At 43.9% G+C, this 19,035-nt stretch overlaps 1 protein-coding gene across 1 annotated transcript in view; it reads right to left on the bottom strand.

Annotated features, from left to right (window-relative positions):
- LOC131848650 (uncharacterized) overlaps positions 1–19,035 on the bottom strand; it is a 53,464-nt gene that overhangs the window by 8,737 nt on the left and 25,692 nt on the right. Inside the window, exons 14-25 of the mRNA XM_059198571.1 lie at positions 18,590–18,708; positions 16,942–17,101; positions 15,573–15,818; positions 14,737–14,873; positions 12,358–12,459; positions 9,980–10,145; positions 7,912–8,070; positions 2,969–3,157; positions 2,244–2,467; positions 2,026–2,107; positions 1,222–1,338; positions 760–857 (exon numbers count right to left, since the gene is read on the bottom strand). Coding sequence (XP_059054554.1) covers positions 760–857; positions 1,222–1,338; positions 2,026–2,107; positions 2,244–2,467; positions 2,969–3,157; positions 7,912–8,070; positions 9,980–10,145; positions 12,358–12,459; positions 14,737–14,873; positions 15,573–15,818; positions 16,942–17,101; positions 18,590–18,708 — 1,799 coding nt within the window. The remainder of the gene's footprint in view (positions 1–759; positions 858–1,221; positions 1,339–2,025; positions 2,108–2,243; positions 2,468–2,968; positions 3,158–7,911; positions 8,071–9,979; positions 10,146–12,357; positions 12,460–14,736; positions 14,874–15,572; positions 15,819–16,941; positions 17,102–18,589; positions 18,709–19,035) is intronic.

Genomic DNA, 19,035 nt, shown 5'->3' with positions numbered 1-19,035 from the left:
TTGCTCCGTAGTCAGACGTCCTCACAAAGTCCACCTTTATACATATGTCCGTTGTTTTACAATTATAACAATTGTTACAAAAATACACAACATTATGCACGATTGAAGGACGTGGTACACGACCTGGAGAGGTGCAGTTTTTTCTTTTTATTTACATTTACGTGTATTCTTTCCCGGGTGACAGCTGCATAGATCGTAAAGACCGTTCTTTTTAAGTGAAATGACTAGAAAAATACTCGCTATCACGCGCAAAAGAGGTATAACAAAAAATTAAAATGCAATCCTTGACGATTGCGCGCTCCTGATTTTGCGTGAAGGAACGTATCGTGTAAAGGCAGGTGAGTAAGATAGAGAAGCGAGAGAAGCGGGAGATGTGAGGAGATTTGAGGAGATGTGAGAAGATGTGAGATGTGAGGAGATTTGAGGAGATGTGAGATGTGGGGAGATGTGAGGAGATTTGAGGAGATGTGAGATGTGAGGAGATTTGAGGTGATGTGAGGAGATGTGGGGAGATGTGAGGAGATTTAAGGAGATGTGAGGAGATGTGAGGAGATGTGAGGAGATTTGAGGAGATGTGAGGAGAAGTGAGGAGATTTGAGATGTGAGATGTGAGGAGATTTGAGGAGATATGAGATGTGGGGAGATGTGAGGAGATTTGAGGAGATGTGAGATGTGAGGAGATTTGAGATGTGAGGAGATGTGAGGAGATTTGAGGAGATGTGAGGAGATGTGAGGAGATTTGAGGAGATGTGAGGAGACATACCTGCGGGTTCGAGTCCCCTGAAGCTGAGGAGTGGCGCGGGCTCCAGCGGCGGCGCGGGCGGCGCCGGCACCCCGCGCGGGCTGCCCGCCGGCGGCTCCGGCTGCACAACACACAACACACAACACACAACACACTTTAAATCAAAACATACTCTATATAATAATACATTACATTACTACTATAAACTTACAGCATTACAAATACAAATAGAAATAATCTTTATTCAAATAAATTCATTACAAACACTTTTGAATAGTCATATTTTGATTCTACCACTCATTCAGAATGCAGATTCATCACAAGAAGAATGAGCAAGAAACTTGTTTGTACATATAAATAAAATTGGAGTGTCTGTTTGTAATATTAAAATAACCGTTTTTCACTACATGCATATGAATATAAATACGGTACATACACCAAAATAACATTTATTACAATTTTTGTCTGTCTGTAAGTACCTGCGGGCGGGGGCGGCGGGCGCGGGGCGCGCGGGGCGGGGCGGGGCGCGCGGGGGCGGGCGCGGGCCGGCTGCCCACCACGTGCGAGATGCACCCGTCCATCAGCGTCTCCAGCTCCTGTTATATACGACACATGTTGATTACCAATGTCCTCAGCCATCTAACAGTTTAGGACGCTTTACTTCCGACAGTTCCGAGTTGTCACATCAGATTCATCACACAGTCGATTTACCACATCGCTTCACTTTAGATGGTCGAGGGTTCGATTCCCCGATCTAAACATTTTTATTTATGAACACGATTGTTTGTATCGGTGCGTATATTTTCTACGCATGTATTTACAATAAAATGTATAAATATGCATATTTATACATTTTTTTTGTAAATGTATGCTGTGCATAAATGTACAAATATGTTGTATACTTATACATTTTTTTTTGTAAATGTATGCTGTGCATAAATATATAAATATGTTACATATTTATACATAATTTTGTAAATGTATGCTGTGCATACAAGTATGTCATACACATGCCACCTTCAGTCCTTGTAACTTGCGTTTAAATAACTCTTATTTCACGCCACGTGTAACTTATTAGCAACGTAGGTAGCATCAGTTGTTTAGTATGCATATGTGTGACAACGTGTGACACACACACTCTTAAAACACATTATATGAGTTATCTAGTTAGTTGGCGCTATGTGAATTGTCCAAGATTATTATAACATGTACAAAGCCAAAAGGTCATATTTAGTCAAATTAATTTGAGTTCTAATCTATTATACATTTATAACTGCATTTACCTTGAATTCCTCCTCGCTGAGATGCTTTGTAATACAAGGGTCGCAAGCCAGAGTCAGGAAATCTAGTCCTTGACTCGCCCATCTGAAATATTAATTCATTTATTCATTACAATATTACAACACCATTACAGTATATCCAAATCGGTGTTGCAACTTAGTATACATACATACATACATACATACAGTATATATATATAAATATATTTTTAAAAATATACCTAGGTCTCAATCCTCGTCCACGGTCACATCTTTGCACCACGAAGTGCATCCAGCACTTGGCGAACTGTATGACGGCGCGCGCCACGGTCGCCGCCCACCGCCGCTGCACACCGTCCGGCGCGTCCGGCCCGTCCGGCCCGTCCGGCCTGTCCGCCGCGTCCGGCTTCTCCGGCCCACGCTCCTCCGCCGGCTCATCGCCGGATAAGAGCCGTTCTATGCTGTTCTATATAAACAATGCAATTGTTAGTTTAACGACAGGCTAACAGCGTAAACCGTTAGCGCAAGCGGGTGCACCATTCCATTATCATACATAAAAAAAAACGACGATTCTACTGGGAATCACGCTCTACTTGCGACATAAAGAAATTCTGTTTTTTTACTTCAAGTACTTACATTTTTTGACAAGATTTCAGACAAGGTTTTTTTAAATTTTCTCGCCACCCGATCTCTTCTCTTATTCGTAATCGTGAAAAAAATCTTTCGATCCCAGATTAGCCCCCAGAAATGTAGTTCCGGGGAGTCGAAATAACAAATTACTTTAAGTTACGAACTTAATTCCGTTAAATATTATAAAATTTACAATACAATAACTAAAGAAAATGTTCACGTCGTAATCGTCCAGCTCTCTCACTTTACTCTTACATCCATTCTCTAGTCATTCGTGTACCAATTCACGCATACAACATTCAGTTAATAATCCTTCCAATCCCACAATAAAACTTACAAGATTCTCCGGATTCAGATTGTCAAACAGACGATCATCAAACACGCTGGCTTCGAATTCATCATTGACGCTCTCAGAACGCGCCAGCTTGTAGCGGCGCGGCGGCGAGTTTAGTAGAGAGCGACGCGAGCACGCAAAAGACGAACGTACACCCGGCGCGTTCACGAAACTGTACAACTCGCGGTGGATCTGAAATTGTTTATTACGCAAATGAGATAGAGTATAGTTAATTTTAAACTTTCGTGTTTAATATACATTATTTAAATTATTAACCGGGTCTTAACACGAATAATTTTATGGCAAATAAAGGTATTTACCTCTCTCGACGTTTCGACTAGGTTGCACTGGCCGTGGTCACGAGCTGACCACGGCTAGTGCAACCTCAAAATTATGCAAAATTATTCGTGTTAAGACCCGGTTAATAATTTAAATAATGAGATAGAGTATAGAATTGAATAACATTTATTACATCACAGATCACAACACAACAATGATGATGCTGTAATTCCATTACTATATTTTAAGCCTTCGAGCCGGATCATGGCTTTTGTAAGCAATCTGCTTGGCGGTAGAGTTATATGTGACAGAGGTATCTATGTAGATGACTCTGTTTTACAATTTGAAAGTTATGATAACGAATGCTGTGTTATAAGCACAAAAAGTATCCCCACAATTTCAATCCCAGACCAAACCAAAGCTAATTCAAGCAAATATATCATAACCATAAATGCATCACACAAAGATCTAGTCCCAAACTAAGTAGAGCTATGGATATTAAACTTTCAAAATCAAATTCAAATTCAAAATATCTTTATTCATGCATGTCTATTAGACTCTTATGATATGTCAAATCTACCGTCAGTTCGGAGTGATTTCGAGATGAGAAGAACTGACAAGAAACTCAGCTCGTATTCTTTTCAAATAAATGTTATACATGTTTACAATAATACAGATGAGTTTTAAAATTAACATTTAGGAGAATTGAGTGTTCAAACTAATATGATAAAATCCATATTCATAATTACAAAAGACCACTTTTTTTTAGTAAAGCTAATGATGGAATGTTGCACCTGTCTGGACAGTCTACACTGGCTGTGTACCAGTGGAGGATGATATGGTAAGCATGATGTCAGATCAGTAAGCCCATCGTGACGAATTCATTATGAATTTCCTAGCAACGTATGGAGGTCGATGGTAACTTACCAGCAAAGCTACTATTATCTTTTACTAATAATCCCGAATTGAAACCCAAACTCGAAATCGCCTTTGAAAATGAAAACTGCAGAGTATGGTTTCGCAAATCAGTATGGAATTAGGAAAGCACATGTCATGTGTTATGTAGAATTTATTGCTTTACTTGTTATATTCTTTGAGTATATCATCCTTACTAAGATTATTAATGCGAAAGTAACTGTCTGTCTGTCTCGCTTTCACGCCAAAACTATTGAACCTATTTAAATGAAATTTGGTACATAGATAGTCTAGACCCTGAGAAAGGCCATACGCTACTTTTGAATGCGAATAAAGGGTTGAAAGGGGAGATGAGACGTAGGGTTCTACGGAAGTATCGTCATTTTTAAAACTAGTATTTTGAAACTTATTTTTTAGGCTGTTCATTAAGTATAAATAAATATGAATAAGTTGTAAAATTGTTACCCTTAAGGGGGTAAAAAATAGGGGATGAAAGTTTGTATAGAAAATCGTCATTTTTGAAACTATACCGCGGAATCTTTTTTCTTTGCCTTTTTATTAGATTATTATATATTTTTTCTGTATTCGGTCAAGGTCACTATAGCACGCGGACGAAGTCGCGGGCACAATAATAAATAAAACAAACCCTCCATCTCCGATTACTTAATTAATAATCACTTATAAGAAACTGCATAGGATATATTTAATAAAATATATGAGAGATGTGATCAAATGTCTCGAAAGTTCTTCGATGATACAAACCTTTCCAGCTACATCCGGCGCCGAGCTAACAATTAACAAAATACCAAGCCACCCAACAAACACAGACCCAAAAACTATAAGCACACGAAGCCCACCGAATACCCCGCGAAGACCAAACGACAGCGGTGCGACAGAGACAGCGATAGTACTCCGTAAATCCAACCTCGTCGTCCATCTGAGTCGCGGGCGGCACGGGCGAGTGCGGCACGAACACTGTGCCGGGGCGCGGGCGGGCGCGGGGCGCGGGGGCGCGGGCCGGCTGCAGCGACGCCGGCCGGGCCCGCGGCCCCGCCCCCGGCCCGGGCCCCGCCCCCGGCCCCGGCCCCGCCCCCGGGCCCCGCGCGAACTTGTACAGCTCGCGGTGCAGCTGCGGACACGTTACATCCACTGACGGTGCTGCGCGTGCTTTCGAACGCCCGTTTGACAGTCAAATTGGTTTGGTTTGAAAAACAGTCAAACCTGAGTGACGATCTGAGTATAACCTTATATTTTTCCTAACTTACTCTCCTAATGATTCATCTCCAGAAGTTTCTGGCATGGAGTCTATATTTACGCATAAAATATATTTTTTGATGGCAACTATCTATGAAAGTCGAGGTCTTCCGTGTTTCATTTGTTCAGGATTGACTTTTAATTCTTTTCTAAGTCATGTGGTCTTGTTATAACGTGACATAACCGTACCAACGTAATCTAGACTCATCTAGATTATCCTGAATAGGTTTTAGTATAATCTATTGATTTTTTTTAACTATTCTAACACAACTGCTCTTTACAGCTTCAACGGACGATAGGGGGCGAGTGCAGATGGCACTCCAAATCAAGGAAGGACTTACGGAGCGGCTGAAGGCCAACTCCTGCCGAAGGGATGCAAATATTCGGGTCTCTTAAAATCTCACCCAGGTTTGACTGTACCAATAATTTGTCTATTTCTCTCATATCATAGTCAATATAGATGTACCAATACGCACAATTCATACTGTCAAAACGGACTGTTCACCATATAGGTACAGTAAAGCTGTGCTGTGCAACTCGTACAGAAGTTGTGAAAAGAAATTGACCACAATAAGTGCAGTGTATACGATACAACCATATCACTACAAATACAGAACTCGTTTAAACAGTACAGAACTAGAAGAATACGTAAAAACTAATTGTTGATCACATGTGAATAGTACCTGGTCGACCGAGTTACGTTCGGGGGTTTTATCATTATTTAAGTTTTCAGACAGGGTATTTTGATAATAATAATAATAAAAACTCTTTATTGCGCATAAAAAAGAAAAAAAAAGAAAGAAAGAAAAATATGTGAACAAAAGGCGGACTTATCGCTCAAAGCGATCTCTTACAGACAACCTGGGAGATAGAAGTATTGGGTGAGGGAAAGGTAGGTAGCGCACTAAAAAAGAGAGTTAAATATTATATGAATACTAAATACATACATACAAATACTAAAGGTGTATACATATCTAATTAATGGTTTACATATACGTTTTGAAACGTATTTTTGGTGCTCATTAGCTGCCTTTACACGTATGCTCTTTCAGGGGCTAATAGACAGATAAATAGATAAATTCTTTATTCACAATTACAGACACATAACCTACATGAGATACAGAAAAAACACGAATTAATAAAAGAAACGTAGGTGAGTTTATGTGCCGCGAAAATGAAAAGGTAGCCAACTCAGCAGAATGCTACAGATAACGATCTGTTTATGTACCGACTTACTTGTAATATAATAAGGTTTTTTTATGTTCAGTGCAATGCATCTCTAATTACTATAATTGGCTAAGATTAGTAAAATTGTAAATCTAAATATATATAACTCAAAGGTGACTGACGTAGTGATCTATCAACGCACAGCCCAAACCACTGGACGGATCGGGCTGAAATTTGGCATGCAGGTAGATGTTATGACGTAGGCATCCGCTAAGAAACGATTTTGTTTAATTCTACCCCCAAGGGGATAAAATAGGGGATGAAAGTTTGTATGAAACTTTGTCTATTTTAAACCGATCGGGCTGAGACTTTGCATGCATAAAGCTACTATGACTTAGACATCTCCTAAGAAAGGATTTTGATCCACCCCTAAGGGGATAAACTTACGAGCGAAGCCTCGTATTCTTTTCAACCTAATATTATCATCATTACAGAGTTACTGATAATTTATAAATCCTATACGTGTCTTTGGAAAATAAAATCTGTGGAATAAAAAATACAATGTTAAAAATGAAATGACTTGAAACGTACACGTACTAATACGCACGTTAGACTGATAACAAAAATTGTTAAATGCAGTCACTCAGGTTATCGCCCACTGGCTCTCTCCCGCTAAATACAATAACGCAGTAAAGAGTAAAAGTTGCAATCACAAAAAATATTTAAATGCACTCCCACACAATTGCCTGCGTTATATTCTCCGTGCTAAATCGCGCGCGCTCCTGATCGCGTGTGAAATAACGTAATGTGTAAAGGCTCCGTGCTAAATCGCGCGTGAACTAACGTATCGTGTAAAGGCAGCGCGTTAAATTGCGCGCTCCTAATCGCCCGTAAATGAAAGTATCGTGTAAAGGCCCCACCTTATCGCGTTCGCTCCTGATCGCTCGTGAATGAACGTATCGTGTAAAGACCCCATGCTAAATCGCGCGCATTCCTGAGAGTGTGAAATAACGTATCGTGTAAAGGCCCCGCGTTAAATCGCGCGCTCCTAATCGCACGTAAATGAAAGTATCGTGTAAAGGCCCCACCTTATCGTGCTCGCTCCTGATCGCTCGTGAATGAACGTATCGTGTAAAGACCCCATGCTAAATCGCGCGCATTCCTGAGAGTGTGAAATAACGTATCGTGTAAAGGCCCCGCGTTAAATCGCGCGCTCCTAATCGCACGTAAATGAAAGTATCGTGTAAAGGCCCCACCTTATCGTGCTCGCTCCTGATCGCGCGTGAAAGGACGTGTCGTGTAAAGGTATTAGTGAAGTAGAGCGTGCTAACCTCGAACCCGAGCTTGAACATCTGCAGCAGCATCTCCCGCACGCGCGCCACGAGCCCCTCGTGCAGCTCTGCGGTGCGTTCCTCGTCCACGGATCTGCTCTTCTCCAGCACCATGTCCGTGTGCCGCACTATGAACTCACGGATGGACATCAGCTTTTCCTGTAACCATATGTTACGTATGTTTTTTTAGGGGCGATAATGGAATGGTGTGCTCGCCTGCGCTAACGGAATACGCTGGCGGGGCACCAGTGGAAGATGATCAGATGAATATGAGGAATTCACCAGGACTTTAAGATGATGGTTTACAGGAGGAACCGCGTGGGGGTCAACTTGTCAAGGTACATTGCAATGGGATTACTAAAAGAACTTGCAAAATTACTAACAATAACAGGCAGGGTTATTTATTTATTTATTTATTTATTCTTTTGCACACAAAAATGTATGCCTGATGGCATTCTCTACCAGTCAACAGTAGCGTTGATCAGAGATAATAAGGCGGTGCACTTTAATAATTAATTGAAAGAAAAAAAGAAAAACAAAAATTATAACAAATAGATACAGAAAAATAATACATATATATACAGATGCAAATATATAAAAATACTAATATACCAATACAAAATATATAAGTTTATGGATTACATATAAATAAAATATAAATTTAAACTACATATAATAAATATTCATATAACCTCATGGAGTTTATATAATCTCATATCTCAATAGAAGTTTGGTTGAATACTATTAAATAGGTTATTGTTAGTAATTTGCAAGTTTTTGTCAGGTATGTTAGTAGGGGCAGTATGTTGTGTATATAAAAAGAATATTGAGATAGTGACAGTTTGTCGATCTCGGTGGTGTAGCGGTTTAGTACACCGCCATACTTCCGTGGTCGCGGGTTCGATACCTCGCACGGCGCAAACATTTGTATTCATGAGTTGATTGTATCTGTCTGGATATTCTCTACGTATAATATGTATCTACGAAAAAAATATATGACTATGTATTTGTATAATATCATTTATCTAGTACCCATGACACAAGCTTTAGCTAGCTTAATTTGGGTCTAGATGGCGGTGTGAATTGTCCTAAGATTAATAATAATAATCTCAGGACAATTCACACAGCGCCATCTAGACTCAAGTTAAGCTAGCGATAGCTTGTGTTATGGGTACTAGATAGCTGATATATATACATAGATATCTTTTTTTTTGAAAATACATACATACTATATATAGAAAACAGCCAGACCGATACAAACAATCATACTCATGAATACAAATGTTTGTGCCGTGCGAGGAATCGAACCCGCGACCATCGGTCGTAAAGCGGTGTGCAAACCGCTAGACCACCGAGGTCGTCTTCCTCACCGACTATTATTATTATTATAGTTTACAAAAATTACCAAGATAAAGTTGATTTATTTTTGTTTTGGTTAATGATAGCAGTAAAGTGGCAGGTAAGGCATTACAAGAATAAGCGAGACAGAGATACTATCTTGCTTAATTTTTTTTTAATGGTTATTGCATTAACCACGACATTTTAGTCCACTGGTTTGACAGCACATGAGCGTGATATGACGCTCGTGACGGTGTTCATGTACATAGGCGATGGCTTTCAGCTCGATTGAGATTCAGATTACGAAATGATCGTATATCTATCTAAATATATATAACTCAAAGGTGACTGACATAGTGATCTATCAATGCACAGCCCAAACCACTGGACGGATCGGGCTGAAATTTGGCATACAGGTAGATGTTATGACGTAGGCATCCGCTAAGAAAGGATTTTGATTAATTCTACCCTCAAGGGGATAAAATTGGGGATGAAAGTTTGTATGAAATTTTGTCAATTTTAAACCGATCGGGCTGAGATTTTGCACGCATAAAGCTACTATGACGTAGGCATCCCCATAGAAAGGATTTTCCATATTCCACCCTTAAGGGGATAAATTACCGCGAGCGAAGCCGCGAGCAAAAGCTAGTATCAAAATAATTGTAGCGAGGTCGTGTGAGTAGAAGCAAAAGTTCTATGCGTCCGGTGTGGGGAGTAAAAGCATACGTACAAAGATCCGGTCCCTCTCCCTCGGGAAGGGCGCGGCTCGCGCGAGGCGGAGTGCGAGTGCGCGCGCGGCCTGCACGGCCTGCAGCAGCGCGTCTCGCTCGCTCGCGTACGTGGCTTGAGTCTCCCGGCACAGCGCGTACACCGCCTCGCGGACCGGCACGCTCGCACTGAGGACACGCACACGCACCGTTATACCACAGTATAATTGGCAAACAGATAGAAATTGTGTATTGTAACGTTCGCTGGCGTACGTGGGACGCATCTCCCGGCACAGCGCGTACACCGCCTCGCGGACCGGCACGCTCGCACTGAGGACACGCACACGCACCGTTATACCAGAGCATAATTGGCAAACAGATAGAAATTGTGTATTGTAACGTTCGCTGGCGTACGTGGGACGCATCTCCCGGCACAGTGCTTTCTTGATATATGATAGCGTAGCGGCTTTTGTATTGATTGCCGCATGCATCCTTATGTAAAGTGCGAATACTGTAACTACCATATAGTAATTTTTGTAGCTGTGACGTGGTCGTGTGGAATGAGTAGTCATGCTCACTAAAATGTCCAGACATGTGGCGGCGTGGTGGGCCGGGTCAATGGGCTCCCTAAAATATGGTCGAACGCAGTGATGGCTGGCTCATCCGTCATACTCGTGAACGAGTGCTGCTTGTAGGGACTGGTCTGCTCTTATCACTACGACTGATTTAATCTTATTGCATGATTATATTTGACCCAAAAAATTTGTGCTTGTTGGTAGTTTGTATTCACACGTTTCGACTTGTAAATGTAAACTTACAAGGATTATTTAAAAGAGCAACACACAAGTTTCTTGCTCGTTCTTCTTGTGATGAGACAGCTTTCCGAACGAGTGGTAGATAAAAAACAAATTGTTATGACTATTCAAAAGTGCTTAAATTAAGTTTATTTGAATAAATGATTTTCTATTCTATTCTATTCTAGTGCGTACACGGTCAAGCAGACGAGCACGCTCGCACTGAGGACACGCACACGGACACGTATATTCACCGAATATTTGGTGGACAGTCGTTACATAAAAAAATTACTAACAGTAGCAATCTGCCAATCAGGCAGATTATAGTAAACGTATTGATCGTTTATTCCAGGAATAAAAATTCCTATTTTCCGAGTGTAGTGGAGCGTAAGATGGCGAATGAATAGTGACTTCTACAGTTTTGATTGAAGTTTTCTAAGAGTCCTTATGGATCACCGGGTAGGGGCCTCGAGCATATGCTCTTTACCCGGGTATACTGCTGAAGTGAACCACCCCAGGGTCGTTCATTTTCACCAGGCAGTGAGACCGGCTACAATTGTGTAGCCAGCTGAAGGAATAGTGGGTCTAATAAAATTATAGTCTCTTGCCAGACCGGCTAGTACCGCCGCCCTGTCGCGAATGACGTATTTCCACGATGATGAGACAAAAAGATACATACAAGCAGCCCGTGAACAGAATTGACGGGTCATAAACATGTTCAAAATCCAAACAATTTAGTAATGGGATGATTCTTTATTAAATTTCAGCATTCTTGAATATCCACACTTATTTTTCTGTCAGTTAAAAAATATTAACCCCTCCGATCGATCCCCCGTCCAATTCAAACGGGGATCGATATTACGACGGCCTGAGCTGAGGTTCGAACCCCTAGTGGTGCCCTCAGACTAAAGTCGTATCCGTCAGGCAGGAGTTGGCCTTCAGCCGCTCCATAAGACCTTCCTTGGCTTGGAGTGCCATCTGCACTCGCCCCCTAACGTCCGGTGAAGCTGTAAAGGACAGCTGCGGCCAACAGCATTAGAGTAGTCCGAAAAAAAAACTTATTTTTTTATATACAGCACATTTATTACAAAAAGAACTAGCATGAAACTTGCGTGTTGCTCTTTTAAATAAATGTTGTTCAGCATTACATATTTATGATTTTATGTGAATACAAACTGTTTAATGCAAAGTTTGATAAAAATAAAAAAATATAGTAACTACTTGAGTAACAAAACAAATCAGTCATAGTTATCAGAACAGACCTATCCCTACAAACAATTGAATATAATAATTAATCTATACATATAAATAAAATTGGAGTGTCTGTGTGTAATATTGAAATAACCGTTTTTTACTACATGCATATGAATAAAAATACGGTACATACATCAGAATAACTATTTTTACAATTTTTGTCTGTCTGTCTGTTTGTTCCGGCTAATCTCTGAAAAGGCTGGACTAATTTCGACGAGACTTTTATTGGCAGGTAGCTGATGTAATAAGGAGTAACTTAGGCTACTTTTATTTTAGAAATACAAAGTTAAATTCCACGCGGACGAAGACGCGGGTACAGCTAGTAGCAAATATAAAAAGAAGACTATACTTACATTTTAGATTTATAATCGATGTGATTCATGGTCTCCTTCATATTTGAGAACTTGGAACGGAACTGCTGCAACACCCGGTCCAGCTGGTTACACGTGATATTGCTGTTAAAGAAACAGGATATCACTAATACAGATATATCCGTAATCATAAACTAGATTAACACAAAACCAGGCAGTGTACGTACGTGTGTGCGGCGGGTGCGAGGCGGGGGGGCAGTGTACGTACGTGTGTGCGGCGGGTGCGAGGCGGGGGGGCAGTGTACGTACGTGTGTGCGGCGGGTGCGAGGCGGGGGGGCAGTGTACGTACGTGTGTGCGGCGGGTGCGAGGCGGGCGGCGCAGTGTACGTACGAGTGTGCGGCGGGTGCGAGGCGGGGGGGCAGTGTACGTACGTGTGTGCGGCGGGTGCGAGGCGGGGGGGCAGTGTACGTACGTGTGTGCGGCGGGTGCGAGGCGGGGGGGCAGTGTACGTACGTGTGTGCGGCGGGTGCGAGGCGGGGGGGCAGTGTACGTACGTGTGTGCGGCGGGTGCGAGGCGGGGGGGCAGTGTACGTACGTGTGTGCGGCGGGTGCGAGGCGGGGGGCGCAGTGTACGTACGTGTGTGCGGCGGGTGCGAGGCGGGGGGGAAGTGAACGTACGTGTGTGCGGCGGGTGCGAGGCGTGTGTGTGCGGCGGGTGCGAGGCGGGGGGGCAGTGTACGTACGTGTGTGCGGCGGGTGCGAGGCGGGGGGGCAGGGTACGTACGTGTGTGCGGCGGGTGCGAGGCGGGGGGGCAGTGTACGTACGTGTGTGCGGCGGGTGCGAGGCGGGGGGGCAGTGTACGTACGTGTGTGCGGCGGGTGCGAGGCGGGGGGCCAGTGTACGTACGTGTGTGCGGCGGGTGCGAGGCGGGGGGGCAGTGTACGTACGTGTGTGCGGCGGGTGCGAGGCGGGGGGGCAGTGTACGTACGTGTGTGCGGCGGGTGCGAGGCGGGGGGGCAGTGTACGTACGTGTGTGCGGCGGGTGCGAGGCGGGGGGGCAGTGTACGTACGTGTGTGCGGCGGGTGCGAGGCGGGGGGGCAGTGTACGTACGTGTGTGCGGCGGGTGCGAGGCGGGGGGGCAGTGTACGTACGTGTGTGCGGCGGGTGCGAGGCGGGGGGGCAGTGTACGTACGTGTGTGCGGCGGGTGCGAGGCGGGGGGGCAGTGTACGTACGTGTGTGCGGCGGGTGCGAGGCGGGGGGGCAGTGTACGTACGTGTGTGCGGCGGGTGCGAGGCGGGGGGGCAGTGTACGTACGTGTGTGCGGCGGGTGCGAGGCGGGGGGGCAGTGTACGTACGTGTGTGCGGCGGGTGCGAGGCGGGGGGGCAGTGTACGTACGTGTGTGCGGCGGGTGCGAGGCGGGGGGGCACGTGTGTGTGCGGCGGGTGCGAGGCGGGGGGCAGTGTACGTACGTGTGTGCGGCGGGTGCGAGGCGGGGGGGCAGTGTACGTACGTGTGTGCGGCGGGTGCGAGGCGGGGGGGCAGTGTACGTACGTGTGTGCGGCGGGTGCGAGGCGGGGGGGCAGTGTACGTACGTGTGTGCGGCGGGTGCGAGGCGGGCGGCGCAGTGTACGTACGAGTGTGCGGCGGGTGCGAGGCGGGGGGGCAGTGTACGTACGTGTGTGCGGCGGGTGCGAGGCGGGGGGGCAGTGTACGTACGTGTGTGCGGCGGGTGCGAGGCGGGGGGGCAGTGTACGTACGTGTGTGCGGCGGGTGCGAGGCGGGGGGGCAGTGTACGTACGTGTGTGCGGCGGGTGCGAGGCGGGCGGCGCAGTGTACGTACGTGTGTGCGGCGGGTGCGAGGCGGGGGGGCAGTGTACGTACGTGTGTGCGGCGGGTGCGAGGCGGGGGGGCAGTGTACGTACGTGTGTGCGGCGGGTGCGAGGCGGGGGGGCAGTGTACGTACGTGTGTGCGGCGGGTGCGAGGCGGGCGGCGCAGTGTACGTACGTGTGTGCGGCGGGTGCGAGGCGGGGGGGCAGTGTACGTACGTGTGTGCGGCGGGTGCGAGGCGGGGGGGCAGTGTACGTACGTGTGTGCGGCGGGTGCGAGGCGGGGGGGCAGTGTACGTACGTGTGTGCGGCGGGTGCGAGGCGGGGGGGCAGTGTACGTACGTGTGTGCGGCGGGTGCGAGGCGGGGGGGCAGTGTACGTACGTGTGTGCGGCGGGTGCGAGGCGGGGGGGCAGTGTACGTACGTGTGTGCGGCGGGTGCGAGGCGGGGGGGCAGTGTACGTACGTGTGTGCGGCGGGTGCGAGGCGGGGGGGCAGTGTACGTACGTGTGTGCGGCGGGTGCGAGGCGGGGGGGCAGTGTACGTACGTGTGTGCGGCGGGTGCGAGGCGGGGGGGCAGTGTACGTACGTGTGTGCGGCGGGTGCGAGGAGGGCGGCGCAGTGTACGCGGCGTGCGAGCTGCGCCATGAAGTCCCACTCGGCCTGGAGCTGCGCGCGTGTTAGCTGCATCGTCTCCGACATCGTCGTCAGGTACGACAGGTATTGCTGCCAGAACCACACACGTTTTATTAAATGTCCGTATGTTCACACTCACTATGAGACCTGCATTGGTATTCTGTAAACGTTTTATCAACTCATTTTATTCATCGCTTTACTTAAGCCAGTCGTATCCATTTGCAAATATAAAGTTCCTACTGAGCTATCGAGTTTGTATATATTACTAAAAAAATCACTAGTGCCTGTTTACCTCTATCCAGCTCTCGAGCGTGTGACACTGTAGTCGCTATCGAGGTTTACAGAATACCAATAAACAATCTCACTGTGGTTTCCTCTTTCGAATTCGTAAGTGATGCTCATAGAATAGCTCTACAGGTGGTGCCGAGTCGATTATGCTGAGACCTCTGGATGGTCCCATAAGTCTGCTTTGTCAGTTTCTTCTAGTTCATTCAACGTATATAGGAGCCGGTAACCATTTACCATCAGGTGAGTTATCGGCTAATATTTCTTTGTTATTGGAATAATAAATAATTTACTAAAATTCGTTATCATATTAGTTACAAAAAAATGCTTCTGAAAATGAACATCTGTACAAACAAAATAATATAACAGTGGTACTCAATAGATACCGGATTATTTTCGATTAATTTACGTTAAGCATTAAGAATTTTCTTTAAGACATAAATTTGTACGTTTGTAATAAAACGAACACGCATTATACGCGGCGCCAACGTCGCGGGCACGTACCCGCATGACCTCCTCGACGGTGGCGTCGTAGGTGCGCACCAGCAGCAGCAGGTCCGCGCGGGCGGCGCCGCACGCCCCCACGGGGCTCGCCCCGCCCCCCGCTCCCTCCGCTCCCCCTGCTGCCCCCGCTGCCCCCGCTCCCCCCGCGCCCCCCGCGCGCCCCGCCAGCGCCACGCGCACGTTACGCACGAAGTCTGCGCGCGCCTCCGTCGCTATATCCAGCCCCTCCTTCAGCTCGTGGATTAGCTGAGTACAACAAAGCAAATGGTTAATCTAAGTAAATCAGTTCTTTGAGCCCACGTCTTCAGGTCAAGTCATTTCATTGATCTACTTACGTCCGTTTAGAGCTTAGATAGACACAAGCCGGGCAAATTGGAAAAGAACTCGTAGAAATAAAAAGTGATTTTATTTTGGCACTGTTCATCGCGCCTCTATCTACATAACTATCTTAATTACCATTAGAAATAGAAATATAAATAATCTTTATTCAAATAAACTCATTACAAGCACTTTTGAATAGTCATATTTTGATTTTACCACTCATTCGGAATGCAGTTTCATAACAAGAAGAATGAGCAAGAAACTTGTGTGTTGCTCTTATAATGATAGAATGAATAGATGTTTTTTTATATAATAATTACAGTATAACAAGTAAGAGGCATGCGATAATCAACATAGAAATCGTTACGCACTCAGTAATTACCATTAATCATCTTCTACATCTTCTACCATTCCTTTAGGACCGTTGTTGTTGGTATAGTTGCGGGTGAATGATACTGTGTTATTGATCGAGACGATGTATATTACAAATGATAATAAACTGACAATATGTACATAGAAATAATGATCTTATATACTAAATAACAATAGGAAAATGTAAGGTGGGGTGACACAGTTTAGACACAGCAGTGCTTAGTACACAATATTGGATTTGTCTTACTAGACATTATTAAATGCAATTATTATTTTGATGTATCTAGGTGACTGTGTCCCATAGTTATGATTATTGTTTTTGTTATTATTATTATAATTAATCCTACGAATTACATGGCTATACCAAGACCGATGTTTACTCTTGGCCTGTCCGATACCAGCACTAATTTCATACTTCCTCTAATAGCACTAATATCGTTCTTTGTCTTGTCCATTCTTGTCGTACCACACATCCATCTCAACATTATCACCTCAATGGCCTGCAGTTGTCTTGTTACATTGATAATGTGAATAAAATATTCTATAAGCGAAATAATTTATATCAAATATGACTTTCGCATTACAAATAAATATAAGAAAAATCAGGATATTCATTATTGAACATACAATGAAAATACTTGCGTTTATTTTATATTTAATATTAAAACCTGGTTACCTGTTTGATAGTGAGACAAGAGGGCTTCTCAGGCCGGTCCTCCAGTCTCATAGTGAGGTAATCGTGGACGGCCTCCAGGCAAATGCTGCTCAGAAGTAAAAAGTAGTTGCGGTAAGACGGCAGTCGCATCGCTAGGCACTCCTCCGACCAGCAACCATATCTAAAACAGCGGGTAATGTGAGTTGGAGAATTATTTGAAAACGATTTGAGGGTACAAGTGTAATGTTTGTTACTGTATACATGGAATGCAAATTAAGGCTGGATTTCACCAATCGTAGTATAAACACGTTCAAGGAAACGGAGTTCAGCGTAGACTCGAAAAAAGAATGAAGTTGATCTCGTTTTACTTTAAATGGAATTCACCAGCGTTATATAGATCGCGTTTACCAAAATGAAGTTTATATTTTCATTCGTTCACATTGTTACACGCTCATAAAATAATATTTGATGCAATGGGTAATTTATTTACATAAAATAATTCTAAAAAATATTTGTAATTCAATCATGTGATAATTAGGATAAGTTTTTAAATTTAATAAGTACCGTCAACTACATATTATAAAACAACAACCTTTACCCATAAACTAGTAAAACATTATTTTATTGAGATTTTTTTTACACTACTGGCAATTTTCTTTTTATTCCCGATATTGTATTGTCAAAAATTTGATTCATGACTGTTTGACAACTGACAGCTGCTGTAAATACGTTTAAAGAGTTAACAGTAGGAAATCAGACGTTCAGAATTTATAAACGCGTTTAGCGAAATTTGTAGTGAAATGCAAAATGAAGCTTTGAACACGTTTAAACGTTTTAATGGCGTTCAGTTCGAACTAAACGCGATCAGTTTCTTCGGTGAAATCGAGCCGGTCTGAAACTGGTCAGTCGCGAACAGCCCGTACCCACTATTCATTGCGAAAATAGTGATGAGGTAATTGATATCGACTGTAAGTTGCTGAATATTTGACTTTCAGGTATTGTAATGCCCAGGGACATAAGCTAGTACTTTTATTAAGTCATGGTCGTAGACCACTGGTGCACGAGCATCGTATATTATTTCGCAACATTAATATTTCATTTTACACTAGCTTTTGCCCGCGGCTTAGCTCGCGTTAATTTATCCTCTTAAGGGTGGAATTCATCAAAATTCTTTCTTAGGGGTTGCCTACGTCATAGTAGCTTTATGCATGTAAAGTCTCAGCCCGATCGGTTTGAAATTGACAAAGTTTCATACAAACTTTAATTCCCTATTTTATCCCCTTGGGGTTAGAATTAATCAAAATCCTTTCTTAGCGGATGCCTACGTCATAACATCTACCTGCATGCCAAATTTCAGCCCGATCCGTGCAGTGGTTTGGGCTGTACGTTGATAGATCACAATGTCAATGACCTTTGAGTTATATATATTTAGATTGGTGAAATCCCACCTCAATCAAATTCTATCAGTATCATATATAAGTTTTACCTATCAGAATTGTAGGGTAGTTTAATAATTAGTATTAAGATGGTAGATGGTATTTGGTTTCTTTTTCAAAAAACAGTTAACAACCGACCGTGTTGTTTCACTGACGCTGCAAGAATCTTCATACAACGTACAACGTTACAACCCGAACAACTGGGTTACCACTATCTACGAGTATATATATACCTGTGCAGTTCATTGACCATGGCCTCTTTGTCTCCGGCTGCATCGGTCTCCTCTTCGTGCTTGCTCTCGTCGAACACACCAGTTGGGGCATCTTCACCGTCTAGATGCGTTTCTGATGCCTACACGATTGTTAAATGAAAAAGTATTGTTTTATCACTACTACCTGTACTAGCGACTTCGTCCGCGTGGAATTTAACTTTATTTTTCTAAAATAAAAGTAGCCTAAGTTACTCCTTATTACATCAGCTACCTGCCAATAAAAGTCCCGTAAAATCGGTCCAGCCAATTCAGAGATCAGCCGGAACAAACAGACAGACAAAAATTGTAAAAAAATATTATTTTGGTGTATGTACCGTATTTATATTCATATGCATGTAGTAAAAAACGGTTATTTCAATATTACACACAGACACTCCAATTTTATTTATATGTATAGATTATTTTAC

This window comes from Achroia grisella, unplaced genomic scaffold (genome assembly GCF_030625045.1).
Source record: "Achroia grisella isolate CSIRO2021 unplaced genomic scaffold, CSIRO_AGI_Agris_v1 utg567, whole genome shotgun sequence".
Lineage (NCBI taxonomy): Eukaryota > Metazoa > Arthropoda > Insecta > Lepidoptera > Pyralidae > Achroia > Achroia grisella.
Note: the sequence above shows the minus strand (reverse complement) of the source record. Positions and strands in the feature narration are given on the sequence as shown.